Raw genomic sequence first — 22,259 nt, forward strand, 5'->3', positions numbered from 1 at the left:
TCATATAATTATTAAATTACGGCCGGTTCGTCTTGAGTAATAGAAATTCAATAATAAGTCAAAGCTAAAAGAGCCTCTCTCGCTCTCTCTCTTCTAGGCGGAACGACCTTCTAGGTTATGCCTCAAAAACAAATTAGACCTTTAAAACACTTAAATGTAAAACTGCGTATAAAACCGTCAAAATGCGTGTTTACTTTATCGTGTTTAGAAAACCGGTAGCTTGTCTACAGTATCTGTTTTATGCAACGATTTTTTTAATGTAGAAATACAACCAATAGTTTTACCAAAAAATCGCTACAGCTGACTAAACGTCACATATCTAAAAGACCTTATTAAACTATCTTTGAATCAAACATAAATTACGAACCATTAAGAAAGGTTTGCACACTTTTGGGAGATGTTTACCATGTGGCAGTGTATATGTTTTATACAACCTCACTTATAATCATATTCAACTTTTTTACGATTCGTCCTATGCAAATTAGTCGTGCGTTAAATGGCCTCCACCAGAATTATCACCCGTGTGTAAACACTTTCTTCGTCTTGATATGTTTCTCACTACTTGACACATTCCAACAATCTACCGCGCACCGTGTTGGCGTGACTAGCGTGCTGCTGCCGTGTGACATGGGAAGTAATAAAATTGTCTTACCGAGGCACGTCACACCTTGGATGTATACTTTGAAACTCTTTCATTATCCAAAAGTGATCTCTACAAACCAATGAGGGTGAAAAGTACTAGCCAGGCGAAGTAGGTTGAAGGTTTAACGAGATCCCTCAATATGCTTCAAAATTGGTGCCAGGTGACACTTGGCGAGACATATTTCGGCGTAGATACACGCACACACACGAACAGATGGAAAGTGCTCACAGTGTCTGCATACTCATTTTTAACAGATATTTTCAACTTTTTTCACCGTGCAACAAGCTTTCGTGTCCGTACAATGGTTGTAACGCGACAAACTTCTCGGTAGCGCCCGTTTGAAGCAGCAGCAGCATCAGTGCAAAGTTTATTGTCATGAAAATTTGATTAGGATTCGTAGGAAAAAGTTTTTCTTCTCCCCACTCTACTACCCAAAAACCTGGTTCATGGGTTTTCCAATTCTACCGTCAGTGACTACCTTTTCCGAAACGAAATCTTGCCCGGAATCCGGTGCTGTTTGCTGCCCCTTGTACTGCGCTCCACCGTTAGCCTGCAGCGGTTCGTTTTGCTGTGGCTCGCGGTACATCCGCATCCTTTTAGCGGATCGGTAAAAGCGCAACGATGAGAGATGTCCTTTCGATTGAATTTTCCTCTCATGATTTATGTAATTTAATAAGCCCGGAGATACTTGGGCAAGGGTTTTCCTGTTTAACTTCTGTTACACACAGACACACACATATGAGACACATTCGGACGGTCGCGGACCGGAACCAACCGGCACCAAAACGATGCTTGCTTGAACTGGCGGAAAATCGCCCAGAAGACGAGGTTGTGCGTGTGCTCGTGAGTTAAATGTGTTTTCGGAAGTTTTCGACGACATGGATGGTGTGCTGGGATCTCGAATTCGGGTTTCCAGTTTGCGACAAAACTTTCAAAGTCTGCTCGAACTGCTGCGTAGTCTGTTGGAACTGTAACTGACAACATCACGGAAGGACGCCGGGAAACAGGGAACGTGTAAAGTGTTAAATTACACATTTATCCTGGATTATCGTCCCCTGGAGGCGATGGGTCGCGGGCGATGAAGCAAGCGGATAATAAAGATCCAATTTTGCTCGTACGGTCTCGTGTTCCCGGGAAGGAAAGCGACCGAGCCCTCGCAGTGCATCACTGAATGCTTCAAACGAAGCGTGCTTCCGTTTGGCAGGGTGCACCGAGGCGTAAGACAGTAACACTCCCAGATTGGAGTGGTTGGCTTGTAGAATGTAATTTCGTAATTTGGAGACCTTGAAAGATCCGGAGCGTGCTGTCACTTCGTTCCGTGTTTGTCCATTCCTGCTGCAAACTGTAATGTTACTTCGGATATGTCCACGTAGGAGTTCGTTTAGTTCGGTGCAACATAAGCAAAATTTCCGTTTCCGGTTGAGGTGGGATCGTACGGAGTACGGTTCTGTTGCTTTAAAGCAAAAGTTCCGTCTCGTGAGTGTTCTGCCAAGAAATGGAGCTGCAAATGTTATCGTTGCCAATTTTTTATTCCCTCCACCCTTCTGTTGGATGAAACAAATGCAAGTCTGCAGTACAAAAAAATGATACCGTTTTACTTTTCCAACTGATTCGAAACAATTTCAGCGGCAGGAAGTTAAGCTGTCTGGAGAGGTTTGAGGCTGCGGATGAAAATCGATCCGCAATTTTTATTTTTCTCAAACAGACAAAGTTTGTTGAACGCCAAGTGGATACTCTCGAGACTTTGCTTTTTGGTTTGCGACCTTAAGCGTTGTGTTGATGTGCTGTAGTTTGTAAGGACATGTTACTTTTAACGCAAAAAGAAGATAAATTTTAAATTTTAAGCATCTAAAATGCCAGAACTAACTACACAACTTATTGTTGATGTAGGCTAATATGTCTATTTTGCAAGAAACGTTGCAAATCTCGAAACGCAAATCCGGACACATAGAAATAAAAAGATTGTTCTTGTTCATGGAAAAAAATTAAGGTCTGGACTGATCTTTCACACAAGGTAGAACTATTTTACGGTTATTTAGACAAAGGACACCGTATCTAGACACTATCTAGAAACAAACGTAGCGTATTTTGCCGTATATCGTAAGGCTTGGTTCATTTAGAAATGGGGCACTTTGATTGATTTATAGTGGCGCCTCCCATGGACAAAAATGGAAACTTTTGACAGCGTTTTGTAGACAATAGTAAACATTTCGCTTTGTGCAACTTCACTTTTTGTTTTCCCTGCTCCAAGATATTCGACATGCAAGAGGAGAAGCGAAAACTGATAGTGCACAACTATCTGCAAAATCCAGCAGTGTCATCTCGGGAGCTCGGGAAAACAGTTAAGTTTGCCTAAGTCGACTGTTGCGCGAGTGATTAAAAAGTACAAGGAGACGCAGACGATTGTTCGTAAGGTGCAAACTAAGCGACGGAGTGAAACCGTGAATCGTGAACTGCGATTGAGAGTCATTCGGAAAATGAGAAGGCTATCCCAAACATCTCCGACTACGACTTGGCCAACAATCTTAACGCCGACCGCTCTACTGTTCGGCGAATCCGACTCCGAGAAGGTTTTAAATGTTTTCGAGCAAGTAAACATCCCAATCGAAACATGAAACAACAAATAATGGCCAGAAACCGAGCTCGGAAGCTGTACGATCAAGTGCTGACCAAACCGCATGGTTGCATTTTGATGGACGATGAAACCTACGTGAAAGCCGATTTTAAACAAATCCCGGGTGTTAAATTTTATAAGGCTTATGCTCGTGGCAACGTCCCCAAGAGATTCAATTTTGTTTTTGCCGATTAATTTGCTAAAAAAATTATGATTTGGCAAGGAATCTGTTCATGTGGCAAGAAGACCAACGTGTTTGTGACAAATAAGAACATGAATTCGGATTTGTATAAGAATGAGTGTCTTAAGAAACGTATTTTGCCATTTATTAGGTCTCATCATGGGTCAGTAATGTTTTGGCCTGATCTAGCAAGCTGCCATTATAGCAAGGACGTACAATGGTACAACGATAATGGTGTGAAATTTATACCAAAAACGCTGAATCCACCAAATTGCCCCCAATTCCGTCCAATAGAGCGATATTGGGCAATAATGAAACAAAAACTAAAGCAAAAGGGTGCATTAACTAAGGATATAATACAAATGAAGAATTGGTGGAATTTTCTGGCCAGGACAGTGACTGAAGCAGCTGTGCGGCGGTTGATGGGCGGTATAAACAGAAAAGTCCGAGAATTTCTTCGTAAAAGCGAAGTGAATTTTTTTTCATATTTTTTTAAAAATATATATATATATATATATATATATATATAAACCTATATATATAAACCTATGATTCATTCATACAAAGTTTTTCAATTGGATTAATGGTATAAAAGATACCCGCTGTGCAAAGTGCCCCATTTCTAATTGAACCAAGCCTTATTTGGCCATTATTACAACTCTCTTTTCGTTTAAAAGTTATTAAAGTCCTATGCAGAGGGTTGTTAAATACGTGTAATGTTTTTTTTCCTTTTTGAAAACATCTGAATGTTGTTATAAAACCATGTAAGCACACTCAATTATGGCTAAAATGATTAACCAGTGAAAATGAAATCATGGGATTACTAACATTCGTAGTGCTTTTTTCAAATATGACAGAGAGCCTCATCTTTTAATACTTCTCTTTCTTTCGTTAGAACGTGTTAGTACTGGCGCCGCTACCAATACTAGCTACTTTGATACTTCGATACTTGTGATACATCGTGATTTATAGAGATCCATAATTAATAATAATAATAGGTTATACTCCATAGTACAGATATTGGACAAACACACAGCTAGTGCCCTATTGTTTCCCGTATTCTATGAAAGCTCATCAATTATAAAAACTATTTTCTAAGAATTATCTCTTTACTGCACTGAAATAAAAAAAAACGAAGCAAAACATACTTAACTGCAGCATATCATCTCATGTTGTTCAAACAGAGGCTTATCTGTAACCAGCGGACTATTTGGCCCGTTTTAAGCGCTGTGAACGGTAAGATGTTTGAGCAATGTTAATTAAAACCAAACACCTTTAACCTGAATCTAAATCCAAGTCGCGGATTAACTCTTGATTCTTCCGAATGGCACGAGACAGAATAGCGTGTGTGTGTGTGTTTACATTTACCGGCTGCAGTGTGTCATCCGGTCGGTAGAACGAAGGCCGCGCGGGTTGCGTTTAGATTGTTTCAGTCGAATAAACACGCAATCAATTTCGCTCAATTGCGCCCTGCTATGCGGGAGGCATGTTCGCGGCCACACGTTGGAAGGAGCTGTTTGTCAACATAAGCGCTGCTCGCATCGACGGCGGTACTTTGGCTGGAGTGTGTTTAGTAATTGGCAAACAAAATGTAGCGGTAGGAGATGACAGAAACCGGAAAAAATTGAAACAACTGCACACAACAAGCTTTACGATTGTTCACGTTTGCCCATGGCTTAATGAGACGGTGAAGCAGAAGCTTTAAGATTCGATTCGAAGCCATAGCGGTTGTAAGCGCAGCGTGCTGCTGCTGTTGTTCGCAGGTTACATCGGCACGATCCATTTTCTGGGCGCAAGTTTATTTTCCACCCACGACCCACGCTATCTTGATAACGATGAATCAAAAACAACATCCTGCCTTTGACATCGTTTCAGTAAACAACCGACCGGTGATGCCGCCTGTCGTTGGCGCCATCTTTCTTCGGCTCAAAAAAAAAACGGATGGTGGCTGTACCACTCGGGGGGAGGGGTGTAAAGTACGGGAAGATTTTGTAAATAAGTGGTTCAATTTGTTTTTCATTCAAACCACCCGGGTGCCGTACCGCGTCCTGTTTGGTTGACAGGCCTGATCCCTCCCCCCCATCGGCCGGTCTAAAGAATGGTTGACAGATGGCAAAAGGAAGCGTGTGATGATGACGAGATAAGAAAGCAGTCCGCTAGCTTAATCTCTCTCCCCTGCCCATTTACAGATGGTGCCCCCTGTCGGAACCAGTTCACCGGTAGAACCGGAGTAGAACGCACAACCAAAAAAAAAAAAAAAACAAATAAGGTTCGCTTTTAAAATACGGCAGGTTTTTGTCTGTGAAGTAAGTGGCACATTTTGTAAGAAAATCAGGTGGTAAGACGGTGGTAAAATGGGCACTTTATGTGAAAGAAGTTTATAAAAAGTGTCAGCAAAACGGGAGTAAAAATTGCTAAATCATTGCGCGTGTAATGAAAGCGAAAAAGATCACCGAGAACCGAGAAATGTTAAAGAAAGATGCGTACGGTACAGTGAAAGGTACAGAAGAATTAACGGTCGGCATCTTATCTTTCCTTAAGCTGAAAAACATTCAGCCCCATGGGGGGACTTAGGCTTGGGGCGGTTATTATTATTCTCTCTTACTTTCAGAAGTAAATTTCGATGACATAACGCTTTGCCCTTCGGTCGGAAGTAAGACTGAAGGGAAACTCTTCGTTTTCATTATGGCAACGATTTTACTGTGCTAATATCGAAATAATTAGGTAGCGTAGCCCGAACGTGAAGAGCGAAGATTTTGTCGAAAGGAAACCGCTAAGATGAGTCCTGTATTGCTTTTTTGAAGCAAACACGCTGAGAAGATGAAGGACTTTTCGGTAGCCAGTAGATGAACGTATGGTAAGATGGTTTTGAATGGACAAAACCGGTCCGCATTACGGAAAGTGGATTGAAGGTCATTATCACTGGGCTGTTTTGCCACAGACCATGAGATACAAAACTCTTAATGACATAAGACGTTGGACGTATAGAGAAAAAAAGGGAAAAAGCTGTTTATAGTAATATATGTGACAGTGTGAACTAACGATTGTGTAATGTTTTGCTTAGTATCTTTGAGCGTGAGTGACACATTTACAGAAACAATGCTACAGGCGCACGCAGGCCGCACATTGATGCACGAATGGGGCGACACGGAAACAATGCACGGTAAAACGGTAGGACGAACATATCGAACAACACATTGGCTAACGTATAATACATGGAGCGTGCTAGCGTAAATTTGTTCCCTTGACTATCTTATTATGCGGTGTTTTTTGTTGGCTGATAGCATAAGTGAGGTAGCATAAGATGGATATGAGAGCGGATATGGGGGATATGTGGATGTTGTTTTTAATACTTTCTTTTACGAATTGAAAATAATGATCTTGATTAGGAAGAGCGGTGGGTAGCTCACTTCTCGAGACTTTCCATTTTGGAGGATGTTATAGAAGTTCCGAATTTGAACGTGTGTTCCAATTGAAAAATGTACGATACAAAACATTTACAAGATTTCGTAATTATTTTTAACAAGATTTCCCTATTAGTAACGTACGTGAAGGAGAACCATTTTGTCTGGTTTGTTTCGGTAGTACATTGAAAAATTTCCTTCGAATTGGATTGCAGACTGGGAAAGGAAGCCAGTGGAATGGGAGGGCGTAGGAATGGATGGGTGAGAAAGAGGATGGGTGACTAGGAGTTGACCCCCAGACATTTACCTGTTTGTGCTGGTACCATAACTTAGGGAGAAATATCAAGCCCAACGTCACGGTGTTGGTCAGTTGCGAGCGCACGAACAGGGCTAAGAACAGTGTAGACGGATTGAACTCCTCCAAATACCAGAAGCGCAGTATGTAGAATGTGGACGAGACGAGAAACTCGATCAATATGGATGCTACTAAGAATTGTCGCTCCTGCCATTGTGAATAGAAAAGAGACGATGGAGATATTAGCACTTTTACACTAAGATAAGAGCAAGGAAGATGAAATAATATGACTTTAGCTTTATTACACAATATGACGACAAATGCATTTTTCTGTTTCTCCTGGCATTGTATAACTTACCCGAAATTGCGTATTGGCATTACGGCTAGCGATGGCCAGCTGTAGTCCGAAGCCCAGTATCAACAGTTCGCCGGCCTCGGTCACGTAATCCCAGCGTAGTGGGCGGCACATGTTGGACGCAACCTGCTCCGCGTCCATCGACTGCGGTTGGTCCATCTGCCAAACCAGCTCACTGTACTGCAGAAAGTCGAGACTGGTCGCGGTAAAGGCGGCCAGATAGCATAGCACCGCGACGATCATGGCGCACAAGTAGCGCAGCAGATCGAGATCTCTCACAACCCATCGATGAGCTTTTCTGGTGCGGAACTCCACCAGGTGACGGTACAGTTTGAGCACGATCGCACCGTAGCAAATGATGAAGCCCAGCTCACGGCACCACGGTTCCAGCAGGCACCGCACTGTCGATGCCTGCAGGAAGTGTAGAGCAACCTACAGGAAGAGAGAAGAGAAGACCAGAACAATATGTGACTGGGTAAGATAAAATATAATGTATGTAGTTGCATGTAGTTGCATGAGAATATTTATCTGATTCGATATTGTTAGTTCGTTACAATGTTAGAAATGAGCAATGTACATCATTGTCTGGCTGTGCTTTACAACTACTTACAGTTGAGATAAAATCAAACGGTTTTACTAACTGATGTCGTTACTAGTACTTAGTTTGCATGTCTACTATCACACCAAGCAGTGTGATTTTTGCGGGAAGTTTTACCAAATGTACTTTAACATGGGAAAAAAGATTTGTTTAAAATTTCTGGAAGTTTAAGACAAATTCACTATCGAAGTGGTTTGTTTTGATTAAAACTGACAAATTTAATTTGCAAGTCAAACGATCGAACAAAGGCTACATTAAAGATTAAGGATGTATACAAAGAGGCATGAGCACATCATCAAATATAAGATTCTTTTACAAAACCTTATGATGTTTTTAGTCGTTTTTTCAGCCATTTGCCATCGAATGAAAGCAATGAAAATGATTTAAAATAAGGAAATTTGGTGTCGTGTGCATTGAATCAGGACATTTCCTCTTTGGTTTGAATATTCGAACCATGCCACATTGTTCATCGTGCATGGTCGGATAACCATGGTGATAAGTTCGTGCTGTGTGGGAACCACCTGAAGGGTGTGGTGAATTATGAACTGCCAAAACTAAACGCATAGATCTTAGGGGAAGTCGTGCTACATCAATTGATGGGTTGAAGCTTGGACTATTACTTTCGATCGATACAGTATGGACTGGGTGAGCATCACTTTGCAAATTACGTTTGAAAGAAGGTATGAATAAAGGCCTAAGATACTGTGATTCGTTATGTCATGAGATTTGAAAATTAGAAGAGAATAAAAAAGGAAAAATACGGGATTAGTGACAGACAGTATTTTAAACTATGATTGTATAATAAGTTACACATAATTCTTCAACGAATATTGAAATTTCCGATTATCCTTCTTTTTCCTGGCAAGACGGCCTACAACGAAGAAAGCCATACAGCGAGGATTCGAATGGGATTTTCTACTGAGAACTCTGTTAAAGAATGAATTTCAGGATATAAACGGATGTAAATATATAGAAAACCGCAACAGAGAATGTAAGCGTATGAATGTTAATAAGTAAATGAATAAAGAGTTAAGAGTCGCAACCAGAACATCAAACGGCAAAGACTATATTATAGCGATTTTATTATAGACGATTTTCGCGTACAAACTCCAATTCATTCCAAGAATTTCTTTTAAAAATTTCAAATAACATGTGCTGAACTTGCGCTATGATCGTTCTGTAACGAATAAACATTCTTTCAGTCTGATTATTTTATTTTATATACATAGCATTTACAGCTGAGCCACTTTGAGTACCACTTTAATTCATTCATAAAAAGGCAGTATTGTTAATAAATTCTATATTGCTATGGTACAGCAAAGCGAAATGTGTTTCCTTTGCCTTAAAAAAAAACAGTGGCACCATCTATCGTCGTACGGTCTTAGCCAGTCTTAGACTGACAGCGTTTTGTTATAACGACAGGCCTGCTCGTAAGATGTGCGAAACTCCAACAGCACGCTGGTAGCAAAGATGGCAAGCGGAAATGCATAACTATGTCAGCTTGGCTCAGCTGGAAAAATACTACTGACACTGGTTAGGCCGTGACTACGTATCGCACCATAAATCATTTTGGATGGGAAGCAATAAAATGAAATGTAGTTAGTGCGAAGGTTGCAATAGTGGGGCTAACTGGTTGGCACCGGAGGAATGGATGATTTGTGTGTTCCTCGTCATTGAAGGCGCGAAGATTTTTTGCTGCAAAAAAAAAAAAATCTTGTTAACGGGTGGTCCTGTACAATCCTATCTACGTTCATCACTGTCAGCGTATCGGTACGTTTGTGCCGCCGAGTGACATCATTATCGCTTTTCGTTAGTGCACTTCATGTATTTTTTTTTATATCTCGAACGCTGTGTAATATATTTTGCTGCCTTTCTATCTCCCAGGTGATGAATCAGTGCAATTTGAGTGGTTCTGCACTGGTTGTGCAGGAAAAATCAATCGTAAATTGATTCCGCTTGTGGCCACAAACGGTAGTCTCAAGGTGATGTTTTTGTGCTGTGGAACTTATTTGTTGGGAGAGATTCCCTGAGGTGACATAAAACATTCTGCGAATGGTATATGAATCCGATAAGTTGTACTATTTTAAATAAGTAAACATTTACACAACGCATATCAACCTAAACTCTTGTAGCAATAATTATGTCACAATATTTACATAATAGGATACACTAATGCAGTCTGAGATGAAAAAATGTTTAAATGCAAATTTACACACCATCACTGGCTCGTGTTGATCATTCGTGTGACATTAGCTTTGACAGGTTTTATACAAGCTACGTGCGAAGTGTCATAAAGTTGGTGCTCGATACCGATTCCAACAGCACGCTAAATTGATTTCACTGAACTTAGATTGAATGTTAGTGAAAAATGCAGAGCGGTCTATGGATAGATTATCGATTGTTCGAATGTATGTAACAAAAACACGTCCACATTCCTTTGCCAGAAAGCATATTTTCCCCTCCATTTTTTCGCAATACTTTCAATGGCAATCGCTTCGAACGGGCAGAGTGATGTTAAAAAAAGTGTATAAAATCAACGACTTTCCTTTGTGCGTGTGCTGTTTGTCAGATAAAAGTAAATCTACGCAGGAAGGAAGGGAGGGTATGGAAGAGAGGTGGGGGGCACTGGATAGTCGACTAAAATTTATTGACATTCCGTTCAAATTATGTTTTCATAGCTATTTCTTCTATTTTTGGCAGCGACTGTTGGCCCTTCGGTTCCATATACAGCCATACACTGATTGTGAAGCTCCGTGTTGTGTGTACCTTGCATTAGCTTTTGTATGGTTGCGTTTGGAGGCAGTCCACTGTTTGGAGAATTTCTATCGGTTTGGATGAAAAGATAACTCCTTAAAAATGTTGATAGAACCACCATTGGCCGACTGATAGTTTGACGATGTGGCATTCATCGTGGTCAGCATTTACTTCCCCATTGGTTCGAAAGCGGGAAGATGGGCAACGTGTGATAGCTGACAGTAACTGATACACGGAAGCGCATAGTCATGCCATTTGGGTCGAACATGGTAGAGCGCAATGGGGCAATGGCAGGCACGCGGTGAAAAGAAAAAGCCTCAATTTGCGGATGGATTTCATTCGAGATGGATGTATTTCGATAGTCGATTTATGATGAACTGGGCTTCGATTATCGGTGAAACGTAAAAGGAAATATATTTCATGGAAAAAAGCAGATGAGATATATGGTGGAAACACCCGGGGGAGTAGGATATGGTTTATTGCAGGATTTTTATATTTTTAGCGAGCTTGCTGGTATCAGTGTCTGTCTGACAAATACTAGTGCAATATTATATATCGTTTTTCTTGGTAAAATTAGGCAATACAATTCAGACACAATCAAATTCTTCGAAGAGTTGGCAAAGAGTTGGATATACAAAATTTCAAAATTGGAGAAAAATTAATTATCCAATAATAATAATCAAAATATTATTCATTCAATCGTTGGTAGATGCAAAATTTTACTAAACACTTGTAAAACATCATGAGGTGTGTGGTGTATTTAAATACACAAACACATATTCGCGATATATACAAGGTAAACGAAATACGGGTTCTTAATCAAACAACACACCATAACGCGTGGGAACAGTTTAGGATGAAGGCAGAAATAGGTACACGATGCTACATCATGAAATGTCAATTTATCTCGCCTAGAACTGCCACGTGTCCTGTGCGGGAAACGACTATTGCAGTAATTCCAGTATATTTCTCTTAATCAACGGACATGTCAACTGATACCGTTTTCCAGCTCGTTAATTAGTTGCGGTTTATCGAATCGATATGTTAACCATCACGTCATAAATTAATTTTCATCACACCTTTGCCCTACACCTACCTCTCTTTTGCCCTTTCGCAGCCATTGTGTAATTTTCAAACGCGACATACCGAAAGAAAATGCAAAGGAAGTTGCTTTAAAGCTGGTTTAAAACTGGCCGTGCATGGCATCAATTGAAACCGTCAATGTTAGTGCGGTGTTCAGTAAATTGTGACCATTCAATTAAGGGTACTTATTGTTATTGGTGGTACATAATGGTTAATAGTGTACCGATGCACCCCCCTACCCAGCGTGTGGACTTAGTTATATCTTTGTGATGGTGTGTGTGTTTGTTTATTACAGTTCTATGTATGCATCTGTTGCAAGTGCTTTGGAGTTGGTTTTATGTTATTGACTGGCTGTTGCATCAATTAGGCAAAACAGTTATCCACCATACCACAAGTGCAGTGAGGTGTAATAATTGGTGTTTGAATTGTGTACGTGGTGTACGGAAATTTCTAAGCGAAAAGTGGCAATTATAGCTGTAGATATTTGTGGTTGAAAGCTTGAAGCTCCTAGTTGCTTTTCAGGCACTTCTATTTGTGATAATACATCATTTTTTTTATTTTGAAATAATTGTTACATGAAACCATAAAAACTAGTTATGTTTTTGTATATAAAACTATATTATTCTATGTTGAATTTAATTAGTCTAGTATTAATTAGTTAGTCTATATTTAATTATCCTATACACAAGACCTACCAGAAAACAGTAATATGTTAAGGTAAACTATTTGTGATTAGTTCGGGCAGGAAAAAGGAGAAAATATACACCGAGAAATTATATTTTTAACGACTCAATATTATCACATTATTAACCGTCTCGGATTCATATACGTATATACGATACGTTTACTTCAAATAAGTTTACTCGATGTGTCCGTCATGTTTATCAACAACATCCATAAGAAGATGTTGGAAGCTAAAATACATCTTTCAAATTAAACTTCCACCATCTCCAAATTAGGCCGAATTATGCTTGACATTAAGAACCTCAGGGTCTTCACACTGAGATATTTTTTCACGCTAGTGCCCGTATGACATATGCTCAAATCGAATAAGCTATCCTATCAAAGACGCTCATCCTAAGATTTATGATTTCCATCAGTCATTATTCAGTTCAATTTGTCGTGTGAAATGGTACTGTGAATATTTACGATTATACGATACGATTATTTGATGACAAGCCTTACACCGTACTTCGATAACAAACTGCTGGAAAAACGGTTGCGCAATCTTTCTGATTTCAAACGGTACGATTCTTTCATATGCAAGCCAACATTGAAGCCAACATTTTACGTAAACTATCAAACGTTTGCAAGCAAACGGTTCGTGATTTCCGTCAACCCATAATTATCAAAGGGTTCTTGAAATAGATTCGCGAACTGTCGTAGAGCGCACCGATACATTCACAAAACGATTACAATTGGTAGCTTGTAATCTTTTGAATTGAAGTTAAAATTGTATCGTTTAATCGTACCTGAAGGAATTCTGCTGAAGGGCAAAGAGTTGATTCTTAAATATGTTGAGAATCTCCAGAGATCACGAGAAGCATGCAAAATACTTACAAATTTTAGAATTCAAACATACTAACAATTAAATAATACCTACTATTGAAGATGAATTATTTTTGCAATTTTTTCCCTGTACATTAATAAAAACAGATTTGTGAATCATAAAAATACTTTTGTTTAGTAATGCAATACAAACAGTACGTATGGATGGGAGTTTATTGATATTGAAAAAAAAGAAACAAAAAACAAAATAAAACCTGTGCGTTACGACCAGTGTAAACCTGTAGTTACAAAAACCGTATTGTTTCTATAAATAATGCTTGAAAAACTGTTGAAAATTCACACCTACCAGAGAGCATTAAAACTTGCGCAGGATTTATATTCAAAACGGAATGCTTTGGATTGCTAATTAGTTTTTCCTTCATCTACATACCTACAGCTACCGCCTGACACACCACATGGTGCTATGTATGTCATGATCACGACAAAGTGTACCCAGCGTCACTGCCGAACAAAAGCTTCCTGTATTATAAATTTCAACATTAGTAATTCAACCATAACGCTCCAAGGCGTCGCATGGTGTCGCGCTGACTGTTAATAATTATATTATGTCCATTGCCAATCGTAATACCTTATGCTAAACTAGTATGCCGACATCACACACTCATGGAGCTTTTGTTCGAAAACATGACAAAATAATGCTGTTCCCTATCCCTCACACATCCCGTAATAATCGTTCATCAAAGTAGACAGAAAATGTGAATGGACAAAACAGAAAAAGAACACATCGTGCTAGGTGGAAAAGAAACCCCCGATGGAAGAGCTTCAATGGTTTGCAACTTTAATGAGGACTGGAAACTTTTGATTAAAATTGTTGTCGAACAATAACGGGTGCTGGGTGGTTGCGTTACCCGGGTCACGTGACCACGATAGAGAGCGAGTGTGATGTGCGGCTCGTTTCTGGATTGTTTCTTGTGTTTAGAAGCAGCAAGTTTAAATCTGCTGTCCTGCTCGCACAAACTGATAACCGAATGTAATAACCTTTTTGTTACAAAAAAGAATAAAATTCGGTGCAATGTCACGTTTGTTTTCGGTCGGTTAAAACTTTTCCCGTTCCGCCCTAACAATCGGTGGATCCTGCTCTATTTATAAACCCAAGCAATGGAGCGTAACGAGTTCGGTTCGGTTGGGTTTTCCGGTAGAAGCGAAACAAAAACTGATGACCGAGTTTTTTGTTTGTACGCAACATAGCTTCTTTTGCCGGGTTTCTTACGTTTTAGATAAGGGCAGTGAGTACGAGAGGGTGACTAAATTTTTGATGATGGTTCACTTTACCGTGGTCTATATAATCCTTTTGCAGTCTTGTTAAATCTTCCGCCGAATAGATTGGGCTCACCGAAGAGGTACGGCTGGCATGGAAGGGCAAGGGTATGTTGTGAAAGTGAAGGTTTTTAAATTAATTCTTTTCGACGTATACAGAAACGGTGCAACGGGCCATGGGTGAATAATATTGATGACAGTTTCATTTTCGTAACATTTTTTTTCGATCCAATTTGTTGCTGTCCGGTTAACACGTTGGCTGAATTATTAAGCACACCGGTGTCACCCTTTTTGCCCTCCCGGTCTGAGCACAGATGGTGCGTATCGTTTAGTTTCCGGTTAAATTGTTAATTTGCTAATTAATTTTGTCGATGAGAAATGATCATGGTTGGTTGCGATGGGTAGTTAATTAATTGTTTGGTATTTGATTTTATGAAAATTGAATCAAACTATTTATGTTGTGTTATACTTAACGATAGCGTATATGATTATTGTTAAGTCTTGTTTAATTATTTAGGAAAAGTACTACAATCGATGATTAGTTTAAATTAATGGTATTTAAAACTACTTACCGCTAAGTATAGAAGTAAAATGCCGAATAAAATTGTTTCTAAAATGGTCCACATCCCGGTGGCAATAGTCTGCATGGGAGAAAAATAAGAGCAAGGAAAAAGTAATTATTAAATTTGTCTGATATCATTTTCTCTCGTCCCGAACTATGCTTACCTTGCACTTCCGCTGACGGAACACAATTAACGCTAACACTAAACAACAAAGCATACAAGCTCCTAAGATAGCACCGATCGTCGCCTTCATGAGTGTTTCGGTGCTAAAGTCTTCGTCCGGGCTGCTGCAGCTACCAGCCGAATCACACTCGCATGCACTTGGGCACGGAATGCAGCTGTAATAGTTGGATGGAGAGCAAATTAAACCATGTGTTATATTTTCTTCGTTCGTTCGGTCGGTCGATTCGCGTTTGCCTCACCTAAAGTTTGTAATGTTGCCATCGCTCTTCTCAGACGAGAAACCCTGTATCGACTCGTTGGGAATGTAGTAGCCCGGTCGGCAGACGCACGTATATTTGCCCCGAGGTTTGGACGCGTCCAGCTCCGACAGCAGGCAAAATGTGGACTCACGATCGCAAACATGGCGGCGGCCAAAAATCGATTCCAACGCATCGTTGCACTGATCCACGTCCGCTGCGATAAACGCCGATGCAACGATTCTGCAACGAAGAAAATGTGACGAGGAAACGGTGGTTTGCAATTAAACGTCAGAATTCGTAGCCGAAAGGAGAATGTTTTGAAAAGTTAATTACAACGATGACTTATTTCTCATTTTCTTGGTTTAAAGTCTTTCAGGGCATGACCGTCATATAATGGGCTTAACAAACTTATTCTCCAACCTTCCGGATCCCAAAACTGGGAGATTCAGATTTTATTGAGGGGAGTGCATTAGATCGAACTTTGTCTAGACCAACCTTTTGCTCATTTAAATTCCAGTTCAGCACGTTATGAGTGAGGAACAATATTATAACGTAACTCACAATGTTTTTGTTTACAATAAAAGAAACATTAACAAAAAAAGTTTACTGGTAAAACACCAGTCAGCCTAGTCACAGTAACTGTTCTACCAGCAGTGGTGGTTTAAAGTTTACGGTGAAACACTTAAATGATTATCGTGATGGGGAGCTTTTCAAATTAGCTTCGGCCAAAGAAATAAGAGCCACAAAGATCTTTGTGATACCTCACAAAAGCTATTTTGTTTGGATAAAACTGACCAAAAAGCATTTTATAAAGTGACCACAACAGCAATGAAAGGGAGAGAAAGAAAGTAAGAAAACGCCAAAAACTGAACTTGCTCGTTTACACATCACGCCAGATGCCGGATTACAAGTTTATAGTTGGGATGTTTTTTTTTAAAGGAAAAACAATGTTCATCTTTCCTGTCTGAGACAGTTTCATAATTAACATTTTCGAATCTATGGCGAACATGAAGTAATTTTCTACCAACGAATGATAGATTACTAGAACGAAAAATATGTTGTTTGGTACAGTATTAGCACAACATAGTAAATAGTATACTATTTAGCACAATTTAAAAGACTGTTGAAATTTGTACATACAATCCAATTTTTTGGAAGGTAGAATTTGCAAGAAGCGCACTTCTTGAATATCGCCCTGTACTGTGTTGCTAATGGAAACACTGGCCTTTGTTCTGGTGAATTAGCCCCATAAGAAGGAACTGCAGGCAGTGATGAAATAATGTTAATTAACTCCTCGGGGCTGTTTGCGAGGAAAAACCCGGTATGAAAACAAAAAACTAAATAAGGCCAAACAGAAAACTTGGACTAGCCTGAGCCATTGCCAATGCTGCCAGGTTATCTCCGCCACCGCCGTTGTGATGGTGTGTTTAATTTATTCTCGCTATCCTTTCCGGGAATGAATCTAGTTTCGGGAAGTAGAAAGTGCCCGTATTCGCAGCAGCAGACATTTTGGACATTTTTTAGTATCAAGGCTTTTTTTTTGCGATGATGCTGAATTCGTGGTGGTGGTAGAAGCGTACGGGGTGAAACATTTCGGCACTCATTTGTTGCGAATGAGCACTAACGAAGGGCCGTCGTGTTAATCCAAATAGTTGAGAAGTAAAAAATCGATAGATTTCCATTAGCTTTCAGTGGGCTTGTTTAGTAATTGAATTAAATGAGATTGTTAGCGCTTACTCTATTATTGCCTTCCTGTGCTCCGGTTCTTGTTGTATTTCGGTTATGGTTGGATAATTTTTCGGAACTCGGAACAAGCCCTTTTAAATAAACGAGGACTCAAGAAACTCATTATGTTTTCCGCGTGTTTTCGTGACTATTTGCTGCTATCTTATAACAAGTTGCCTAAAGCAAATCACGTCTGCAAAAGTAAAAAAATGTAAGCCTCCAAAAATCAATCAAACCGAGATTACTTGTCAGATTTGTCTTTTTTTGTGTTTCAACGACATTTCTTGCCGGTAACTTTTCTTTTCTATTTCTCTGGATGCGAATTCTTTCCAAGAATACGTCAAACGAAGGGAGAGTGGCAGATAAAAAGATTTACTGAGGTTCATTCTTTTGAACCACGATATTGATCTTTGACTTGAAGGTAGAACCAACGAACCTTGTATATAACGACATGCTCAGACGGCTCACATACTACCATTTTAAAATTATAGTATATCCTTTCAGCCATGCTCCAGATAGGCAGGTAGTTATTAATTTTCTCGCGGTAACTTGCCTCCAAATCTTCCCAGAATAATGTCTATGGTTGGAATACAATAAGTCTACAGCGAACCGATATTGTATGTTTGAAAGCAGTACTCACTTGTAGCCCTGTGACTCAACGGTGACACTGTACGGCCAAAGCCACCGCCCATAGAGCGGTCCACAATCGCGGAACGGAGTGCCCCAGAACTGAGCACCATTGCTTTGATTCCAGGCAACACCCAGCTCACGCCAGTAAGTGGACAGGAAGTTTTTGCTCTCCGATAGATTGACGTGTGCGCTGTCGATCTGATCCCGGAACTGCACAACGGCCAGGGGAAGTCGTGGTGATGCGATGCCAACGGCCAGCAGTAATCCTTCGTCCTGCTTCAATACACCGTTCGCCAGCTCGTTGGCTTTCTCGCGCGCGAGTACAAACTTACGATCATCCCGGGCCGTGCCATCGATCTTGCGGCCAGCGAGGAAGTCAGCGAATGATTTCGCTGCTCCGATCGTAATGTCCGACACATCGTAGAAAGGATCGGGGGGGATTTCGTCCAGCGCACGCTGTTCGCACGGTGCAAGCGTAGGACTGACGGTGGAGGTGGACGAAAGCGTTGGTGGAAGCGGTTGCTGATCAGCTTGAGGTTCCTGCTGGCCTGCTGAGAGTTGTTCCAGTCCATGGCTTGAGTTAATTAGAAGCGAGATCAAAGCAACGAGCACCCAGTTACATACAGCTGGCGTTGCGGTAGGTAAAATGAGTCGAGCGAGTAGCCGATCATGAGCAGCCGGGTGATGGTGGCGATGATGACGATGACCCATCACCGATGTTTGTTGAGCTGGATATGGCGTTCTATAGCTGTGCTGAGCATCTGAAAATGTAGATAATCGTAAAAAAAATCATTAATAACATTTAATTTAATCTACCTCTGATTCTTAATAAAACGTTCTAAAATTTGCTAGACTTCCTCGATCACAAAGTTTTCTTACGTTGCTTGTTGCTTATAGCCAATATGGCTAAAAAGTGTTCTAATCAAATGGCACGTGGCAACGTAGCATGATTATTTTTTAATTTATCTTAAGTTTTTTTCTTTAGAAAATTAGCAGACATTATTCCAACTGCATCAAAAATGGTATAACTTCGATTCTTAATGAATTAAATACTTATGTTCCTTTCAATTAAAAAAAAAACTAATTTTACGTATTTATGATTCCAATATGATGGTTTCTGCACTACACCAAAAATACTAATTTTGCTTTATCTTAATTCAGCTTCATGCTGGAATCTTTGAGATGGCTGGCAATTGACGTTCGATTCAACACTTAATCAACGATATCGCTACAGCGGTTACCAACGACATTCAATCATCGCAACATGAAGGTTTAATGACTGTGCGTACATTTAAATCGTTCAACACAATCAACGGTGATGAAGTTATGTCCACATACACTTCTCTGTTTCGAGTAACGAAAATTCCTAAATCTGCCGCTCCTAGCTACTGTGAACAAATCACTCTCCTCATTCCATTAATGATCGAGCGCTTAGGGTTGGTGTGAGCGTTTTATTGATCGCACGTACTTGCGTGTTCTAATCCAATAGAGGAAACCGTAAAACGCGAAACATTGAAAATGTAGTGCCATGGCACTAGGCGGTGACATTTCCCAGAGTGCAGCAACTCTTAAGCGTATGACCAAATGCGCTAGCGACACGTTTTTCCGAAAGCCAATTCCGGCAGGTACGTTTTGGCATGACGGTCTAACGTTAATCTGCTCTCCGGTAGGCGTAGGCCGGCTGCCGTGCTCTCGACGCTGGATAGTGACAAAGTTCGGCACTGTCAAGTGTGAGACGTTTGGATTTAATACCCCGAAGCGATGGAGAATGATTTAGCAGGGGTGGGAGATAATAGCACCGCCAAGTGCTTCGGAAAATTCGGTGGCTTCGAAGTCGAACTTAATGACTTATAATGTGGATCGAACGATATGCGGATTCGTTGGAAGGTTGGAACAGTGACGGTGGGAAACTCATGAAAGATTTATGTTCAAATCGAAACCACCGGTTTGACCCATTGGTTGCGCAAAGCTTCGCATCGGTAAATGGTGTTGAAACTAGACAGAAAAGCGAAGCGAAGGTAAAGCTTGTTCCGTTTATCAGAAAGTTTCTCGCACTTAAGCATTAAGAAGCGAGTTAGTCAAAGTGGTAATTGCTTGAGCCTCGGAACAATGTCACGGTGCCCGAATGTATCATTAATTATTCGGAGGCGAAGCGCTAGTGGTCGATTAACTAAACGATTTAGCGCTGAAAAGCGAAACCTTTTGTGTGTAATTATGATGAGCGGACAGGCAGATATGAAAAAAAAACCATCGATAAGTAATACATCCGATCCACTTAAATCAAATTTGCCTTAATAGATGCCCCATTTCTTAAAGATTTATGGATATAGCTGCGGCGGATCAAAAGGTAGGGGGGTAGGCGTTCGCGTAGGGCCTCGCCGTTGGGTGCCCCAAAAAATACACCCAAATCCCTTTTACTTCAACCTCTTCATGTATTCTATTTCTTGAACGGGATTTTCGACCTCAAGATTTTCATATTTTTTCATCTGTTCGTAAATGATCTTACCGTTAGATGCTAGAATAGAAACCATGCTTGTTTTCACTTGCGTAATATTCGCCAGCTATTGCAATTGCAATACTCGTGGTGTGGTATTGTTTTCTCTCACCGATTGAACCATGTCCTGCCTGCGTGTTTCGGAACAATTTTTGCAAGTTTGCAAGCCGGTAATTATGTTATAACCGACACAATCTGTCAGTGTACTACGACATAGCTAGCGTTGTCTTAGAAATTGAATAAAATCATATTGCAATCATTGGAACTATCTTTTTCGTTTGATATTTGATACCTCATGGTTCTTGGAATACCATTTCTGTCTTTCTGGATTATTACTTAATCGAAGCTGTATTGTAGGTCCAGCTTATGTCTACCCATCCCACACTGTCCAAATATTTCATCATATCCCCGTGAGGAATACTGTTCAAACTACATTGTTGTAATCTCGGTAACATTTGCATCGTTGTTAGACTGAAATTGTTCTAAAATTTCCAATTCTACATCCATACGGTTGAAGATCATCACCGCGAAATCGTTGATCTAAACTAAAAAAAGATACTTGAAGAACTCAAGTATGCATTGATATAAAAACGATGTATTCAGTGAGGTTTTCACGACCAACGGGAAAGTTAGTGTTGAAACATTGCATACCTTTCGGCGATTTTCGATCCAAATTGTTGTACTAGGTGCTACCTCTTCCGTGCATGCTCTCCTGGTACTATAATTTCGGAAACTGGTAGTTTTCGAAGAAATTTTTCTCAACCAAGGGGAAAGTTAGTGTATAAACATTGCATACCTTACGGCGCATTGCATTGCAAGTTGGTTGCAAAGTTAGTGTATAAACATTGCATACCTTACGGCGCAGTACCAGGAGCTACCTCTTCCGTGGATGCTCTCCTGGTACTATACATTCGGAAACTGGTAGTTTTCGAAGAAATTTTTCTGCACCAACGGGAAAGTTCGTGTTTAAACATTGCATACCTTTCGGCGGTTTTCGAGCAAAATTGCTGTACAAGGTGCTACCTCTTCCGTGGATGCTTTCCTGGTATCGGCAATCTGAAAGCAGTTGGTTTGTATGGAATTTCCTAACATCCGACGGAAAGTTTCAGCGAGATGAAGGATGCTTTCCGTTTAATCCATTTTCCTTACACTAGCGATCGCTCTCACGGGTTTGATAGTATGCAATGCAATAGGGATGGCTAAATTTTTCCCAAGCTGCAAATATCGCCTCTTGAAAAACATGCTCTCCTGGTATCGGAAATCTTAAATCAATTGTGTACGTGGCAACGTGTTTCCCAGTTGACCAACTATTTTTTTATTATCTATTTTTTATTATGTATTTTCATGACCAACTAATTTTGTCATTTTGTCATGGGCGAAACAGGTTTCTAAGAAATTTCGCTGATTGTTACCAAAGAAGTAAACCGATTTAAAACTGTACCTTGGGCGAAAAATCATAGTTGAATTCGTTGGACAAATCAGGAATCGTAAATGTACGTAAATCGTAGAAAATGTGATCCAAGTAGTGGCGTTATGGTTCTCCTTTGCGCATACAAACGGATACAGGGCTACGCAACAGAACTCTTTCAACACAACAACTTGACTAAGCTATTTAGTTTTCAAATGCTAATCCTCCTTCGTTGTTTTTAAAATTAGAGGCCTCGACTATAAT

At 40.2% G+C, this 22,259-nt stretch overlaps 1 protein-coding gene across 1 annotated transcript in view; it reads right to left on the reverse strand.

The window, feature by feature from the left end:
- The window catches only part of LOC128301330 (probable G-protein coupled receptor 158), a 28,597-nt gene extending 9,787 nt beyond the window's left edge, over positions 1-18,810 (reverse strand). The window contains exons 1-6 of the mRNA XM_053037751.1: positions 18,104-18,810; positions 15,739-15,978; positions 15,480-15,654; positions 15,326-15,394; positions 7,496-7,924; positions 7,150-7,344 (exon numbers count right to left, since the gene is read on the reverse strand). Coding sequence (XP_052893711.1) covers positions 7,150-7,344; positions 7,496-7,924; positions 15,326-15,394; positions 15,480-15,654; positions 15,739-15,978; positions 18,104-18,804 — 1,809 coding nt within the window. The 5' untranslated portion in view covers positions 18,805-18,810. The remainder of the gene's footprint in view (positions 1-7,149; positions 7,345-7,495; positions 7,925-15,325; positions 15,395-15,479; positions 15,655-15,738; positions 15,979-18,103) is intronic.
- Between the last annotated feature and the right edge of the window lie 3,449 nt (positions 18,811-22,259).

The sequence above is a fragment of the Anopheles moucheti genome, chromosome 3 (assembly GCF_943734755.1).
Source record: "Anopheles moucheti chromosome 3, idAnoMoucSN_F20_07, whole genome shotgun sequence".
NCBI lineage: Eukaryota > Metazoa > Arthropoda > Insecta > Diptera > Culicidae > Anopheles > Anopheles moucheti.